Here is a 19,144-nt window from a genome sequence, read left to right on the forward strand (position 1 = left end):
TATTTTGTGCTTGACTCTTGTACTGAAAACACATTTCAAAAGTGGATTTTGATAGTTGGATTTTCTCTCATTAAGGCCGTTTACATCACTGGAAAAGAAGTTTTCAGCTTCAAAATGGTCTCTTTTGTGGATGCAACTGCTGGTTCTGCATACACAGATATGAACGTGGTTGATGTTCAAGTTACTTTAACTGTTGGTTGTATTGAAGTAGTTTTTGTCACAAAATTTCTATGTTCTATATTGGTAAGTATACTAATCGATTTTTTTATTTTTTCTTACTATTTGGAAGTTATTTGCTGTGTGTTAGGTGAAGAGCAGTAATTCCTCACTTGATTTTTTTCCCCTGATTTTTCAGAATTTTCTGGGTATCTTTTATCAATGCTGAAATGCATAGTGTTTTATTTATATAATATCATTTTCATATGAGAATAGTGCAGTTAATTCAAGCATACATATTAATGTATTAAATATACGTACGTATACCATACATGGATTTGTTATATTTGTTAATTGAATTCTTCGTACATAATTGGTTTAAGTCTTTGTTTTACCTGACTTCCAACTCTAAATAAAAATACTAAATATAAGGATGCCTAAGTGGCTTAGTCAGTTAAGCATCCAACTATTGATTTTGGCTCAGGTCAGGATCTCACAGTTGGTGGGTTTGAGCCCCTTGTTGGGCTCTGTGCTGACAGGGTGGAACCTGCTTGGGATTCTTTTTCTCCCATTCTCTCTCTGCCTCTCTCTCTTTCAAAATAAATTAATTAATTAAAAAAAAAACTCTATGATTGAAGTTTGTTTTGGTCACATGTAAGTAATCATTATGGAAATTATGTTTTCTATTGCGTGTTCTATCTGGGGTGTAAAGGCTTTAGAATGAATCTCTATATGATACCACCGTATGATGTTTGATTTCTTTTTCTGTTTTTCATGGTTATTTTTTTCCTGTATCATACCTGTCTTTAGGACTTCAGTATTCACTTTTTAAAAATTTTTTTTTTTTCAACGTTTATTTATTTTTGGGACAGAGAGAGACAGAGCATGAACGGGGGAGGGGCAGAGAGAGAGGGAGACACAGAATCGGAAACAGGCTCCAGGCTCCGAGCCATCAGCCCAGAGCCCGACGCGGGGCTCGAACTCACAGACCGCGAGATCGTGACCTGGCTGAAGTCGGACGCTTAACCGACTGCGCCACCCAGGCGCCCCTGTATTCACTTTTTAAAAAATGTTGTCTTTAAATCTTGGTGTATAAACTAGGTAATTACCTGATTCTAATAAATGTTGCTATTTTTGTGATCTTTTTAAAATTTTTTTAAGGTTTACTTATTTTTGAGAATAAGAGTGAGCATGAGTGGGGGAGAGGCAGAGAGAGAGGAGACAGAGAATCCCAGTCGGTCAACCCAGAGCCCTATGAGCTCGAACACACAAATCGTGAGATCATGATCTGAGCCGAGATCATGATCTGAGCCGAAATCAAGAGTGGGATGCACTGAGCCACCCAAGCGCACCTTTTTTTGATTAAATATCTATTTTTGAGAGAGAGAGAGAGAGAGAGAGAGAACTCAAGTTGGGGAGGGGCAGAGATAAAGAGGGAGACACAGAATCCCAAGCAGCCTCTTGCACTGTCAGCACATAGCCTGACATGGGGCTCAAACCCAGGAACCATGAGATCATGACCTGAGCCAGAGTCAGACACTCAAGTGATTAAGCCACCCAGGCACCCCTGTGATCTTTTTGAGATGACAGTGCAATTTTTCCTGTAGCTTGTAGTGTGTTTTCATACTCAAATAGTAAATATGAACAAGCATTCCCTGTTCTAATTTTTTTTTTCTGATTTATTTTTTAAGTTTGTTAGTTTATTTAGTTAGAAAGGACACAAGCAAGGGAGGGACAGAGAGAGAGAAAGAGAGAATCCTGAGCAGGCTCCGCACGGTCAGCACAGAACCCAGTGCGGGGCTTGGTCTCTCAAGAACCATGAGATCATGACTTAAGCCGAAATCAAGAGTTGGGTGGGCCACCCAGGAGCCCCTCTAATTTATCTTTATAACTCAGCCTCATGATGTCCCTGAGCCCTGTTGTGATGGCCTTTTAGTCTTAAATTACTGAAAATACGGGTGCCTGGGTGCCTTGGTTGAGTGTCCCACACTTGGTTTCAGCATCAGGTTATATGATCTTGGTTTCCTTAGTTCGAGCCCTGCTTCAGTGTCTGCACTGGCAGTGAAGAGCCTGCTTGGGATTCTCTGTCTCCCTTGCTCTCTGCCCCTCCCCTGTGCACCCTGGCTCTGCCTCTCTCAGAATAAATAAGCTAAAAAAAACCCTTCTGTTTAAAAAAAATTACTGAAAATAAATTGTTTGGAAACAACTACTGAAAACAAATTGTTTGGAAATTAGCTATAATTCTAGATACATTTTATGTCACTGAAATATTTTTTCTAGAGGTCAGAATTCAAAAACTACAGAGTTCTTGACATTTTATTACTTTTCAAGTTACTTTGTAGTTTACAAACTTAAATAAGCTGTCTGTCCTTTGAGGTTGTATAGGAGAATACAGTGTGATTGCTTAGCCATTAGGGAAAGTATGTTAATAAGGGTAGTAGGTATATCACTGAAACCTTGCAATATCTACATGTTAACTTTTTTCCCGGGACAAAATTTTTGTTGTTTTATTGTGTTTCTGTATCTGTATCTTACTGTTTCTCAGTTTTCAGTGGAGAATATTGAGATTTAGTACAGATAACCAGACTTGGATAAAAGAATGCTTGGTTGTACCGAGAAAAAATTTTTCTCACGGAAGTAAGATCATCAATATCAGTATGCATTTAACATTAACATTCATTAATGGTAACCTTAATAATATAATTCTGTTACCTTTTAGGCTTTTATAGATAATTTTCAAGCGGCTAAACAAGCTTTGGCTGAGGCTACTGTTCAGGCAGCAGGAATGGCGGCTACTGGTGTAAAAGAACTGGCACAGAGGAGTTCTAGAATGTCATTGGATGTTAACATCAAAGCCCCAGTGGTGGTCATCCCACAGTCTCCAGTTTCTGAAAATGTTTTTGTTGCTGATTTTGGACTAATTACAATGACAAATACATTCCATATAATAACAGAGAGCCAGAGCAACCCCCCACCCATTATTGATTTGATAACAATAAGGCTGAGTGAAATGCGACTATACAGGTAAGCTTTTCTTAGGTACATTTGTGGAGAATGCAGTCTTTTTCAGACTTTTTACATGAGAGGTTTTGGTATCCGGAGTCTTCTATCTACAGGGAGATTTTATTTTATTATAACTATACTAATTTTGAGAATTTCTCTTGCGCAAGTTTTTTGAAAACCTACATAGTATTTGAAAAATGCTCCTTAGGTAACCAGGAAGACTAAACAGTTTATCTCTCAGGAATGACTGTTGTCTGATGTTCTGTGTCTTGAAAATCATTTTTTTTTTTTAATTTTTTTTTTTCAACGTTTATTTATTTTTGGGACAGAGAGAGACAGAGCATGAATGGGGCAGGGGCAGAGAGAGAGGGAGACACAGAATTGGAAACAGGCTCCAGGCTCCGAGCCATCAGCCCAGAGCCTGACGCGGGGCTCGAACTCCCGGACCGCGAGATCGTGACCTGGCTGAAGTCGGACGCTTAACCGACTGCGCCACCCAGGCGCCCCTTGAAAATCATTTTTAAATGTTTTTTGTGTGAGTTTTTTTTGGTGAAGGGGATGAGTTGTTTCAGGCAGTGTGATAAATTCGGTTTATATTATTTCATGTTGGATGGAAGGAGAAATTTAAGCACCTCGTGTATCCCAGGCACTCTTCTCGGAACAAGACGTATTATGATGCGCAATCTTTACAAAGGATGAATAAACAGTTTCTACTTCATTGTCAAGGTAGCTGTTCTTTAATGAAAGTAATGAGCTGATGCACAAAAATGGGATCACACTTAGATTTTAGAAGGGTTGTAGAAAACAGGTCAAAAGGAGACAACACTAGAGGTTGAAAGAGTGGTTTACTAACTACTGGTGTGATTTCCATAAGAATTATATGTGATGCTGTCTAGGGTAGGGAAGTGAGGTAGTGGAGAACTAGCCAGTTAAGAGAAATTTAAAAAGTAGAATATATAGTAAGAGATTATTGAATGGATGTCAGAGTTTGAGGAGAGAAATTTGACTCCAGATTGCAGGCTTACAAAATTTGTTATTTGGTAATAATGCAGTTCACCGAGATAAGATAGAACAATGCAGAAAAAACAGTTGAGTGGAGACATTGAGTTCTCTAGTGGGTAAAGTAACTTGGAAGTTGCTGTGTGACTTTGGTATAGAGATCTATAGAAAAAGATTGGAAGGCACTTGGTTCGTATGTGTGTAGATTTTAGGAGAGTGTTTGGACTTCCGGATTTGGGTGTCCTTAGTAATATTTAGCTATCTATTAAAGTCACTGAACAAGTGATATCACATAGTTTGTAGAGTGGGACATACGGGACAGAATCCTGATGAATGCCAATACACATGGCATATATATTTCTCAAAAGAGACTAAGAAATGGCAGGCAGAGAGATGGGAGGCATTCCAGGAAGATATGTTGAGACAATGTTGAGGACTCTGTTGACATTGTTAACCATGAATTAAGAGTACGTGATAATTTTTTTCATGTAGCCCTTGATATTTGGTGTCGGATTCAGGCAAGACTGAATTTTTAACAAGCAGGTGTGACCAAAGTGGGACAGGATTTTTAAATATTGAGAGTCATGTTGATGGATAATGGAGACAGAAGAAATCAAAGATAAGAGGGTACATGAAGAGTAAAAGAATGTAGAGAGAGGTTTATAAACTGGAAATTCATCAATCTTAAAGTCTTCAAAAATAAGCACTGACTAGTTGATACAGGAAAGCAAGAGTAGAAAGTGGTAAGTCTTGATGATGATATTCTTAAAAGGATAGGAGTGAGAATTGAGTGTCATTACAAACTAAGGAAAATGACTTCTGTCTTTTAATGCTGAGATGAATAAGATGTTGGAGAAAAATTGGCCCCTATTTAATAGAGCTCCATGGAAAGCCAGGTTTCGGTTACAGTGATACATTTAGTGAAGACATTGGAAAATGTAGATTTGTTCGGCCAAGCCCAGGGAATTAAAAAATCACAGGGAAATATTGAGGTGAGAGACTTTTATTTGAATAATAGGCTATAGATACATAGAGACACTTTAAACTTCAGATGGCTCATTAACTTTTAAACTGTATAAAAGTCTAAATTTACTAAAAGAGAATATGTATCTAAAATCACATCTTGCCTGATTTCAAGAAATGGTACATGTAAATCAGGTGTGAATCTATATTACAGATAGATTATCTGCTTTGAAAAGAGTTTACTAAATATCTTTAGAGCATTAAAAATACTTATTTTTATGTCCAAAAATGAGTTAACTTTTTACTGAAGACATAACATAAAATGGTATTAGGATGAACAGAAAAATATGACCACCCCAGAGGTAAGTACTATTAATAGTTTGGTATGTTTCTTCTAGTTCATTATTTCTGCACATACATGTTAAGTAAAAGAAGAATTATATACTTTGCATCATAAATACATTTTTTCCCTTAACAGTATGCTATAAATATTTTTCCATGTTATTTTGAGGACAAAATTATTTCTAAATACTTCATTTTATTCTGTTAAAAATTAGTTGCCTATTGTTTAAAAGTTAATTTGATTGTGAGTTTTTTTTGCTGTTATAAATAACGTTACAATTATTCCTATCATGACATCCTACTCATGTCGTTAGGATAATTCATTTCCTGCAGATGAATTTCTAGAATAGAATTACTCAGTTATACAGTTACAGGTTTTCCCTGAAATAATTTTCAAGTTCTTGATACTTGGAAATTCAGTTTGGTTTCAGCTTCATAGAAAAGCACATAAAGACAAGTAAGTATTTTATTTTTGTGACAACCTGTGTTGAAATCATTTTGTTGCAAAGCTACTAATCACAATGTAAAATTTTTACAAAGATACTTATAGTACTTCTATAAGGAAAGTTGTAGGGGCGCCTGGGTGGCGCAGTCGGTTAAGCGTCCGACTTCAGCCAGGTCACGATCTCGCGGTCCGTGAGTTCGAGCCCCGCATCGGGCTCTGGGCTGATGGCTCAGAGCCTGGAGCCTGTTTCCGAGTCTGTGTCTCCCTCTCTCTCTGCCCCTCCCCCGTTCATGCTCTGTCTCTCTCTGTCCCAAAAATAAATAAACGTTGAAAAAAAAAAATTTATAAGGAAAGTTGTAGACCTTAACCTATGGCCAGAAAGAAATCTTGAATAAATGTGGAGAGAATATTTTCCTAGATCTAATATTACAAAGATGTCAGTTTGTATACATTGGTTTTGAGGTGGGGAATGGAGACATCATAACATTAGAGGTACTACTAAAATACTAAAATAGATAGAATTGCACTAAATACTTCTAAAATGTATTATAAACTACAATGATTAAAATAAAGAGAATAGAAAGGTAAGCAGCAATTGACCATCTGCACGTACGTGTGTTACAGTCATACATACATATACAGTCAGTCTGCAGTATTCTTAGATACCATATGTGTGAACTTGCCCATTCGCTAAAAGTTATACGTAACCCCAAAATCAATAAACATGACACTTTTGCAGTTATTTCTGCGTGTGCATGTCCATGAGAAGTGTTGATCTTCCAAAACCTGTGTTCCCAACTAAGGTGTCAGACAAAGTGACACTCTGTCTTCTTATTTCAGCAAATAATTGTATAGCATATGACGTACTGCAATTATCTAAGCCAAGGACTGGCAATACAGCATAGATTGAGATGAAGTAGTCCCCTTTTTTCAGGAAGATTTTATTCTTTATTTTTTTAAATGTTTATTTTTGAGAGAGGGAGAGACAGAGCATGAGCGGGGAAGGGTCAGAGAGAGAGGGAGACAGGATCCTAAGCAGGCTCCAGGCTCCATGCTGACAGCAGAGAGCCCAATGTGGGGCTCAAATCCATGAACCACAAGATCCCGACCTGCGCCTGAGTCAGATGCTTAACCAACTGAGCCACACAGGGGCGCCATCATGAAGCTTTTATTTCTAACTGAAACTATAGACAAGACAATAAACTATTAAAATACAGTATATAAAATAGAATGTGGGAGCACATAGGAAAAGTATCTATCCCAGTTACTGAGTAACACTGATAAGGCAAATATTTTTAAGGAAGTAATCTTTTGACACAGCAATTAATGTTAATTTCTTACAGTTTGTCCAGAACAAGAAACTTAATCAAAAATAGGTACAAAAGTACTGATCCAAGTATTTATTTATACTGAAAAAATAAAAGCAACATAACTTTCAACAATGGAAGGTTGAAGTTATATTATAGTCATGTAACATGCACCTATTAAAATTGCATATGAGGAATTTCCAGAGAAGAAGGCAGAGGGGGAAGATCTGGGTTCACCTTGTCTCATGGATACCCTTAGATAATACCCACATCAGTATAAATAACCCAGAAGAAGACCTGAAGACTGGCGGAACAGACTCTCCACAGCTAAATGTAGAAAAGAGGCCACGTCAAAGAGGGTGGAGACAAGATGGGGAGCCAGACTCAGCCATGAGGCTGTCAGTAGGAGGGCGGGACACCTGTAGGCATGGAGAAGGGAAAGGAGCAGGTACCTCCGCAGGCACCGGGAAGATGGATCTTCCATAACACTTGGCTTTGAAAACCACAGGGGTGTAAATTTAGCAAGTTCTTACTATCAGTGGGCTTAATACCTGGAACTTTAAAAATTCAGGTTCGGCTCTGGGAGAGCCAGGGCACAATGGGAAATGGAGTACCCACCCTCTAAGAGACAGCACAACAAACAGCCCCCTTGCACAGAAGCAGCAGTTTGAAAAACACTGAGGGTAAACAGGAAGGAGATTTATTTACTAACCTCAAGTCTTGTGCAGAAGGGATAGGGGTTTTTGGGAATCCACAAGAACAGAAAAGCTGACCATTGCCCTTACCCTCCCCTGATAGATACATGAGCACCTGTGGGAACCAGCACAGCGCAAGCACTCCCCACCTAGCTTGTTTATAGTGTGTCCTGTTGCCACACGCTTCTGTAGACCCACCCCCATCATCCTCACTGGGCAGTTTTCCTGGTTGGCTGGAGATCCCTCCCATAGCAGATGAGCACAGACCTTGCTGACACCATGCACTTTGCCCGCACATTCTCCCGAGGACCTGCCCCCTCCATCGTGCCCTTGGCAGGCGTCCATCCAAAGAGGTGGGACAGGTCTGCCACTGTGCAAGCAGCCCTGAAGGCGGGGGGCAGCCACCTTTCCAAAGTGACTCCTGTGACGGGGATAGGGGAAATAACCACATAGTTCAACTCTGGCCTCAGCACTGGGCCAGGCGCATACATCTGGTCTGACTGCAGGCTCCACCCACTAACAAAACTTGTCAGGGGACAACACAGGGAGAGGCCCCTGTGGTTCAGTGCTACTACTGTTCTGCCAGACACTTGGTCTGACCCACCTCAACCCCAGGGTGGCCCCATACTGGACCGCTAACAACACAGGTACCAAACTCTGCCCACAACAAGCAAAGAGCACCATTTCAGGCAACTGGATGGAAAGCAAACACAGCTCAGCAGTAGTAGGGCACACAACACATAGAGGACACTCCTTAAGCACCACATTCTGATGAACAGGGGACCTTGCACTGCCGGACACCATGTGGACCTTGTCTTCATAAAGCCACTACTTTCAAGAGCAGGAGACACAGCTGACTTTTTTTTTTTTTTTAATGTTTATTTTTGAGACCAAGAGACGGTGTGAGTGGGGGGGAGGGGCAGAGAGAGAGAGAGGGAGACACAGGCTCCAGGCTCTAAGCCATCAGCGCAGAGCCTGACACAGGGCTTGAACTCAGTGATCACGAGATCATGACCTGAGCCGAAGCCGGACGTCCAACCTACTGAGCCACCCGGGTGCCCCACAGCTGACTTTCTTAATGCATACAAACAGAGAGACAAAGTGAAGAGACGGAGGAGTAAGTCCCAAATGAAAGAATAGAATAAAATCACAGCATAAAAGCTAAACAGAATGGATATGATATGCCTGATAGAGGATGCTATTGAAAGTAATGGTCATGAAGATACTCACTGGACTTGAGAAAAAAAGGAGAGGACTTCAGTGAGACCCTTAATAAAGAGGAAGAAAACATTTAAAGAATCAGAGATTAATAACTCAATAACTAAAGTTTATATGAGGAGTAAATAGACTAGAGGAAGCAGGAGTATGGATCAGCAACCTGGAGGACAGAGCAATGGAAAGCAATCAAGCAGAGCAAAACAATAGTGAAAAATGAAAGTAGATTAAGGGAACTCAGTAACACCATGAAGTGTAATAACATTTGTATCCTAGGGAACCCAGAAGGGGAAGAGAGTAAAAAGGTGACAGAAAATTTGTAGATATGATAGCTGACACCTTCCCAAATCTGGAGAAAGAAACAAATCCAGATCCAGGATGCACAGAGAGCCCCCAACAAAATCGGCCCCAGGAGACGCACGCCAGGATACATAGTAATTAAAATGGAGAAAAAGTAGTGATAGAGAATCTTAAAAGCAGAAAGAAAAGAGAAAACAGTTACATACAAGGGAAACCAAAGCAAAAATAAATTATTGGGACTACAGCAAAATAAAAATCTTCCCAACGAACAATCAAGAAAGCCAAAAGACCAGCTATGAATGGGAGAAGGTATTTGCAAATGACACATCTGGTAAGGGGTTATTATTCAGAATACATAAAAAACTTCTACAACTCAACACACACTCTCACACACAGTTTAAAAAATTCGCTGAAGAGATGAACAGACATTTCTCCAAAGAAGACATCCAGATGGCCAGCAGACACGTGAAAAGATGCTCATCATCACTCATTATCAGGGAAATGAAAATCAAAACCATGTTGAGATATCACCACACACCTGTCAGAATGGTAACAATCAAAAACACAAGAAACAACCAGTGTTGGTGAAAGTGTGGAGAAAAAGGAACCTTTGTCCACTGTCGGTGGGAATGCAAAATGGTATAGCCACTGTGAAAAACAGTATATAGAGATTCATTTAAAAAAATTAAAGAGGGGCGCCTGGGTGGCTCAGTCGGTTAAGCGGCCGACTTCGGCTCAGGTCATTATCTCGCGGTCCGTGAGTTCTAGCCCCGCGTCGGGCTCTGTGCTGACAGCTCAGAGCCTGGAGCCTGCTTCAGATTCTGTGTCTCCCTCTCTCTGACCCTCCCCTGTTCATGCTCTGTCTCTCCCTGTCTCAAAAATAAATAAACGTTAAAAAAAAATTAAAGAATTACCATATGATCTGGTAATTCTACTGGGTATTTGCTCAAACAATATGAAAAATGAATTTGAAAAGATACACTTATGTTCATTGCAGCATTATTTATAATAGCCAAATTAAGGCAGCAGCTCAAATGTACATCATTTGATGAATAAAGAGGAAGTGGTGTGTGTGTGTGTGTGTGTGTGTGTGTGTGTGTGTGTATGGTGGAAGATGGGTCATAAAAATATTGAAATCTTGCCATTTGCAACAACATGGATGGATCTAGAAGAGAAAATGCTAAGTGAAGTCATTCAGCAAAAGGCAAACACATAGGGTTTCGCTCCTGTAGTTCAAGAAACAAAGAAAAAAACAGACTCTTAACGGTAGAGAACAAACTGATGGTTACTAGAGATGGATGGGGGAATGGGCAAAAGGGATTAAGAGTAGACTTAAAATGATGAGTACTGAGTCATATATAGAATTGTTGAATCCCTGTATTGTATTTATACCTGTATGTTAATGATACTGGAATTTTAACTGAAAATAATTTTAAAAACATATGGAGATAGTTCTCATTTTAAGGGTTTACTATACCAACATATATTTTGGCACTTTTTAACATTGTAAAATCATATTTTAAAAATACGCTTCTCTATAATATGGAACACTTGAGCTCAAAAAAAATCATCTATGTTTACAGTGGTATGTACTGTCATTTTGACTTGGAAAGCTGGGTAGATTTTATTCTTCTCTTCATACACAAATTACTGATTTTTTTCTATTTGTATATAGAATGGTAAAAATTATTTTTTACTCCTCTGAGTATATATGAAACAAAACAATTTTATTTCTACTTACAGGTCTCAATTTATTGATGATACATACCAGGAAGTACTGGATCTGCTACTGCCATTAAATCTTGAGGTGATTGTTGAACGAAATTTATCTTGGGAGTGGTACCAGGAAGTTCCTTGTTTTAATGTAAATGCTCAGCTAAAGCCCATGGAGGTGAGTTTTTTTGGATGCTTATTTATTTCCATTTTGTGTGTTAAAAATATTTCTTGGGAACATAAGGTATTTTGGTTGTAGATATTACATACTGACCAACTTTGTGAAAGTTGTAATAGTAGCTATATTAGAATTCATTGAATGTTCTCCATTCATTCATTCAGGAAACATTTGAGTGACTATTCTGTATTAGGTTTTAGGCTGTATATGGGGAGACAGTGGCAAAGAAGCTATGGCATTGTCATTGGCTTCGTGGAACCTAACTAGTTCCAAGGGTCGGTGGTCATGGTGATCTAGAGGTGTGATAGTTAAACTTTTAAAAAGTGCATAGGCATGTACTTAAAATAGTTATAAGTTGTGGTAAATTCTGTAAAGAAAACAAATAGTAGATATGGTGAGTAGTCAGTTGGGTACATTAATTTAGAAGTTAGTGGGGAAGTCTAAGCTGGAAATAATAATTTAAAGTCATCAGCACCTAGATGGTATTTAAAGCCATGACAACATAAGAAATAGCCTAGAGAAAGTCCTAGAAGAAATGGAAGAGGTTGATAATGAAAATGGCAAATGGGTCATTTGCATAACTTTACTTCCCTGTTGATTGATAGTGCTTCACAGCTCTCTAATATAACTATCCAAAATTTGTATTTTCCCTCTTGGCTGGATGGAAGTCAACTGTATCACATGCTTTGCTGAAGTGACGGCAACACATACTCTGTCTGGAAGGTTACTTTAAGAAACCTACTTGGGGCGCCTGGGTGGCGCAGTCGGTTAAGCGTCCGACTTCAGCCAGGTCACGATCTCGCGGTCCGTGAGTTCGAGCCCCGCGTCGGGCTCTGGGCTGATGGCTCAGAGCCTGGAGCCTGTTTCCGATTCTGTGTCTCCCTCTCTCTCTGCCCCTCCCCCGTTCATGCTCTGTCTCTCTGTCCCAAAAATAAATGAACGTTGAAAAAAAGAATTAAAAAAAAAAAAAAAAAAAGAAACCTACTTAACAAATCCTCTTTCCTCCTCCAATTTCCTTTCTATTTTTCCCTATAAAAATTGTATTCAAAAAGAGAAAATCATCATTTTTAAAGGTTTCAGATTTTTATTTCAGAAATACATTTCGAGTTTAAAACATGATCATCTCAAGTGATCTTTATGCTCATAGTGTATAAGATCATATAGACTCCCTAACTTACAAATGGAAAGTATTTTCTTAAGATGAAAATTGAAGTCTCTCTATATTGATAAGACAACAGATCAAAACTTTTAAAACATTAAGTAGCATGGTTCACCCAGCTTACTGCACAGATCTTGCGAGTGGCCTTAGTTAGATCTCTGGGGGGCAGCTGGGACACCATTTTGTTCCATTCTTCTCTAGGAAGATCCATGCAGAATGTTCAGATGAACCTTTGTAGACCATCTGTAAAGGCCCAGCTGCCTTCTAGGGCAGATGAAATTGGGTCTTCCCCTACCCTGATCCACCTGAATAGGTAGCAGATATGGCCCTGGGTCCACATATTTGACCCCTCCTCGTTCAGGGAAAGGTTGAAATCAGTTACTGTCATACATCTAGACTAAGTACTGCAGCCTCTGATTTTTGACTTCTCGGACTTCTGGGGGTGGCAAGATAGCCTGTCCTGACATGTAGGAGCCATAGTCCAGCGGTCCTGGAATCCTTGTAATTCTTCTGACTTCCTGCACTGAGCTGTTTTCAAGAGTGAAGATTGCAAATACCACTATTTTGGGGGGCATTTGATACATACGTGTACTAATTGAAAGATGAGCTTTAGATGTAGTGGTCATACTTAACTTCAGCTTATTAATTTATATGAACATACTATTTTTGTAATACCAGGTATGTAATAAACACAAGATGTCATGAATAAATGAAAAAGAAAAGCACAGCATAAATAGCATGAATAAGATACACATGGACTTAATCTTAAAACACTAGATTAGCATATCATCTTTGAAATGCAGTCAAAGGAATCCTAGTACAAACAAAAGTGTTAAATTTTGTGGTGTTAAAATTATTTCCTTGAGGTGATTGAGTATATCAACTTAAAACCCAAAGGGATTTTTTTTTTTTTTACATAATTGCTATTGTATTACAGTTCTTCAGAGAAACATAATCAAAGGGTGTGTGTGTGTGTGTGTGTGTGTTTGTGTGTGTGTTTACACTTGGTCTGGATGTGGTAGACTGACTTCTTGATGACTCAATTTTAGCCTCTCCCTGACACAGAGGATGAGGTTCATGAGGGGTCAAACATGTGATCCCCTGAGGTAGACTGTAACAGTTGTTAACTATTCAGGTGGATCATGAGGACCCAGTTTCATACTGGTTGGTCTGCCCCAGAAGGCAGCTGGGCACTTATAGATGGTCTGTGCATGAGGTACATATTCTGTATGCATACCATATATGTAATATCTTGGATAATATTGGACCAAATATCTAGATACTGTGACCTAGCCAAGTTGACATTGAATTAACACAGTTTTCAATACAGATCTTACGTTGGTGATATTAGGCTAAATTCACAACACATGGGGTTTTGAGTGACTGCCTGAGTTCTTTAAGTGGATTTAAGTATCATATTTGACCATTAAACCTCAGCTTTTTATATAAAGTCAGGATATATTTTTTATACCGAGGACTTTTGTTAGGTTCAAAGGAAATAATTCATGTAAAACACTGAACTATTTTTCATGATGCAAGTCCATATTTTTGATTAAATTGCATTTGTAAATACAGGTGCTTAGTAACCCAAAAAATGCAGAGTATCTAGGTAAAGGTGAAAGTTCATTTGAAAGGTTTTAAATTATTAGGTTAATTGGTATATGCCTAACAAAAAACTTTTATTCATAATTTCATTGGAATTGACATCTAATTTCCATATTTCACAAGGTACTAAAAATCACATGGTCATTTAGGAAACTCAGTATTATTCGGTTAGTACAAATATCTAATGCATTAAAAAATTGGCTTGTAGAGGATTGAAATGAAACACTTGGCTTTTCTGTGGAAGAGAATTTTGAACTACGTAAAGTAGTAATGTTAAAATAAGCAAATCTTTTCTTCACAGTTCATTCTTAGTCAAGAAGATTTAACAACTATTTTTAAGACATTACATGGCAATGTATGGTATGAAGAAGGTTATGGTGCCTCACCTGCAGGAGTAAAAGATGAACATAGTATTACTAGTGGAGCTAGTAATGCTTCACACCATTTAGAAGGTATGTTCTTAACTTCAGATTAGCCCTCCCCTCCCCATGTCCAACCCCTACTTTTTCCATTCTCTAGTTTGAGTTTTTGGAAAACAAGATTTATAGATCTTTTTTAAGTTCTCTAAATTGAGTATCTCTAAATTGTCTGTTAGTAGACATTCTGTTGATTTTTTTCTTTGAATCAAAATTCCTAATCGTGTTGTGACAAAATTCGTTAGTATTTATTCTTGTTATACCTACTGCCCTATATGTCCTTTTTTCAGTTTTTCTCACCATCCTCCTCTTTTCCCTTATTCCTAGTGCAGCCTATATCCCAGATGGGATATTTTATATTAGTATCAAAATATTAAGGATGTCGAGAGAGAACAGTCACTGATAAATGATGAATTTCAGCAGATATCTGCAAGATAGATCGGTGGAGCAGAGCAGAGGGAAATATAACTCAGTTGCATCTAATGTTGGATTTAATGTGCTGTGTGGAACCTGACTGGGTCATATAGGGCTGGGATGATTATGTGCTTCACAAGAATAAAGTTCACATTCTGGCATTTTGGGGTATCCTCAAACCTACCTACCTCAAAATGGAACCTACTAGTCCACTAGATCCACTCTTGCAAAGCCCTGAGATAATACACAACTTTTCCAGTCAAGGAAACACAAAAACAACCCTACATTTATAACATTATAGGACACTCTATCCTTATTGAGTAGTATAACCAGTCTAGTCCTTTGTTGTTAAAATATTCATAGTCAGAATAAGGAAATAGCAAGAACCAAAGCATAAAAGAAACAAAGATGACAACTGTTTTCTGAGTGAAAGAGAAATAATTGAGGTAACAGAATAGAATGTAAACAAACAGAAAACAAACTCTAATTCATAATCAGAGGATTTTGAGAATATAGAAACTGAATCCTACCATCACGACCTTCCCCCCTCTCAAGATAAGAAAGAGTTCTTGGAACCCAAAAATATGGTGAAATTTTGAAACAGAACAAACGCACTAAGCATGAATTTAAAACGTAAGTACTGAGTTGGAATATATAGTTGATGTAAAATCAGCTCCCATGACACTGAGGAAAAATAAACCATAGAAATGTAAAATGAGATAAAACTTAAGAATGACAGACCTTTAATTACCTTGGGGTGCCTGGGTGGCTCACTTGGTTAAGTATCTGACTCTTGATCTCAGCTCAGGTCATGATCTCATGGTTTGTGAGATGGAGCCTCACATTGTGCTCTGTGCTGACAGTACAGAGACTGCTTGGGATTCTCTCTATGCCCCTCCCCTGCTCGTGCTCACTCATTCTCTCCCCTCCCCCACCTCCCCATCAAAATAAATAAACTTCAAAAAAAAATGATAGCCCTTTAGTCAAAGGTTGCAATCCAGAATAAAAAGTATGTTAGGAGAAGAACTGAGAAAATGGAAGAGAAGAACCTTTGAAAGAAATAATAGAAAATCTCCAGAGCTAAATAAATAGTGAAATAAATTCTTGGATATAAAAAAAACATAACGACTGTCAGGCAGATTGAATAAACAAAGACTGCCCATGCACACATATCTTTATGAAATGTTACAACCACAAAGGTAAGATTTATAGTTTCAGAAAAAAAGCAGGCTGTTTATTAGGGGCTTGGAAAAAGAGTTACTGGAATCAGATTATCGTGAACAAAACTGGATGGGATGGGGTAGATGGATGATAAAAGACAATGAAGTACTATAGTCCTATATCTAAGAAAAATGATTTTGAAGTTAGGATTCTGTATATGATCAAACCTTGAAATGTGAAAACACAATAATTCTCAAATTTCTAGTGGCTCAAAGTTTACTTCATTCTCATTCATCAAGAAATTACTTTGAAATATAATCTAGCAAAACAAACAAGGAATCCAGGAAAAAGGAAAACATGGGAATCTGAAAACAATGGGCCTACTCAAGAGTACATTGAAAAGGAATCCCAAAATTATCTGTTTGATTGGGCTAGGAAGTTCTTGGTTTTCATTAAAGGGGAATTCAGAATGCCTTAAGAAAAATTGTAAGAAATGGCAGAATGTCTTTAAAAAAAGAAAAATAGCATGAATTTCATATAGTATATAGAATGAGGGCTTAATTAGGTAAATAAGTGATATTTGGAAAGGAAGACATGCTTTTGGTTCTTAAGAAGGGAGATATCTCTACTATACAGTCTGGGCCAGAAGTGAAGTGGATTTACATTTTGCATGATTTTGAGCCACTGTTAGAATATGAGAAAAGAGTCTTCTTTTTTGAGAGATGGAGTGGTTGTGATATAGCAGTAGAGGAAGTATTGATAATAAACTATTACTCTCTTCATTGAAAATTATCACATAGCCATAGTTAACACATTGAAGACTTAATTATGTAAGTAAGAATGTAAATGTTATTAACTCTGTTAACATGGAAATGGAGATATAACTGATCAAAGCAGGAAAAGAAGAAGATGGGACAGATAGAGGAAGTGGTAAGGACTTAAAATAGTGGGGAGTGTAAAGATCATGTCCAAAATGAAACAAAAAATAGACATGTGAATATATTACTATTTTAATCATTTTCTTGAAATTTATGCCTACACTGAGGTGGAAGGAATAAGGTAAACAACTCTTATGTACTCATCAACCCAGTGTCAACAACTAGTATCATGTGACTGTCTTTATTACTGCTGTAACTCTGCTTTATCTAACCCCCTACTGCCATCCCACTAAATGACTTTAAAGAAAATCTTAGATGATCTACCTTCAATTGGTATTTAAGCAGTAAGAACTTTACTTTTTAAATGTAGTCACAGTAACATTGTCACCCCTAAAAAATGGCTATACCCCCTATAAACCATGAAAATATCCTGGTAGGCTTCATTTTTCTCCTGATTGTCTCATAAATGCTTTTTTTTTCTTTTCATAATGGTAAAGGAACCAATTTGCAAGGATGCTCTAACAACTTTAAATCTGTTGTACCTAATAACAGAGTTCCAAAATGTCTGCAACAAAAATTGACAAAACAAAAGAAATACCCCTATACAGAATTATAGTTGTGTATTTAGCACACCACTCTTAGTAATTAATAGAATATAGACAAAAATCAGAAAGAATATAGAACATTTGAACACTGTTAACAAAATTGACCTAATTGACATTAATATAATACTACATTCAACAATTGCAGAATGTACTTCTTTTAAAAGGGCTCTTAGAATATTCACAAGGATAGACCATCCTGGGAGGCCATAAAATTTTCTGGCCACATGGAATTAAATTAGAAATGAGTAGAAGTAGGATGTCAGAGAAGCTTGAAATACTTGGGCATTAAACATTTTTCAAATAACCTGTGGGTCAAAAAAGAAAAGATGCGGGGCTCCTGGGTGGCTCAGTCGGTTGAGCGTCCGACTTCAGCTCAGGTCATGATCTCGCATTTCGCGAGTTCGAGCCCTGCATCAGGCTCCGCGCTGACGGCTCAGAGCCTGGAGCCTGCTTCAGATTCTGTATCTCCCTCTCTCTGCCCCTTCCCCGCTCATGCTCTGTCTCTGTCTCTCAAAAATGAATAAACGTTAAAAAAAAAATTTTTTTTTAAAAGGAAAGTAGAAAAGTGTTTAAACGGGAAGATAATGAACATAAAGCATACCAAAATTTGGGGATGCAACTAAAGCAGTGCTGAAATAATTTTGTAGCTGAAAAGGATTTGATTAGGAAAAATGAGTTTAAAAGATTAAATATTTTGCGTGGAGAAAGTAGAAAAGAGCAAATTAAACCCAAAGTAAATAAAAGAGAGCAGTAATACAGGTATGAGTAGAAGTCAGTGGAAGAGAAACAGGTAAATAATAGAGAAAATTGGCAAAGTCAGAGATCATTTTCATTGGAAAAAACTAATGAAATCGATAAACTCTTAGGATGGAAGAAAGAAAGAAAAAAAATTGGCAGTATCAGAGTTAGATAGATACTGCAGATCACTACCAGGATAATGAGGAAATATTATGAATAATTTTGTGACTGGATTCTACAACTTGTTTGAAATGGAGAAATTACTTGGAAAACACAAAATTGCCAAAACTGACATAAGAAGAAATAAAAAATCTGAGTAGCCCTCTGTCTGTTAAAGGATTTGAATTTCAGTGGTGAATTCTTTGAAATATTTGAGTTAGAAATAATACCAGTGTTACACAAACTTTGCTGGAAAATAGAGGAAGGGGGATCACTTCCTTAGCAATTTTTTAAAGCAAGCATTACTCTGGTAACAAGGAAAAGAAAAAGCCAGTTCAGGAAAAGAATCTCGGGGTACTTGGTGGCTTATTTGGTTAAGCGTTTGACTCTTGGTTTTGGCTCAAATCATGATCTTGAGTTTGTGAGATTGAGCCCTATGTTGGGCTCTGTGCTTACAGCATGGAGCCTGCTTGGGAAATTTCTCTGTCTCTCTCTCTCCCCCCCTCTTTACCTCCCCCCTCCCTCGCATAAATAAGCATTTAAAAAAATCACGCACCAAATACTTCATGAACACAGATATGGAAATTTTAAACAACATATTAGTATACTGAATCCAACAATAAGGATATAGGATGCTTCACCTTGACCAAGTGAGAATTAGCCCAAAATAACAAAGTTGGTTTTAACAGTCAA

General features: G+C 37.8%; 1 protein-coding gene across 3 annotated transcripts in view; it reads left to right on the top strand.

The window, feature by feature from the left end:
- The window catches only part of VPS13A (vacuolar protein sorting 13 homolog A), a 260,584-nt gene that overhangs the window by 125,419 nt on the left and 116,021 nt on the right, over positions 1–19,144 (top strand). For all 3 annotated transcript variants that reach the window (XM_047102413.1, XM_047102419.1, XM_047102427.1), the window contains exons 32-35: positions 76–243; positions 2,876–3,180; positions 11,169–11,316; positions 14,382–14,532. In XM_047102413.1, the coding sequence (XP_046958369.1) occupies positions 76–243; positions 2,876–3,180; positions 11,169–11,316; positions 14,382–14,532 (772 nt within the window). The remainder of the gene's footprint in view (positions 1–75; positions 244–2,875; positions 3,181–11,168; positions 11,317–14,381; positions 14,533–19,144) is intronic.

This window comes from Lynx rufus, unplaced genomic scaffold, assembly GCF_022079265.1.
Source record: "Lynx rufus isolate CCGP_SWC_20201006 ecotype Redwood Valley unplaced genomic scaffold, mLynRuf1.p SCAF_10, whole genome shotgun sequence".
In the NCBI taxonomy this organism is placed as follows: domain Eukaryota; kingdom Metazoa; phylum Chordata; class Mammalia; order Carnivora; family Felidae; genus Lynx; species Lynx rufus.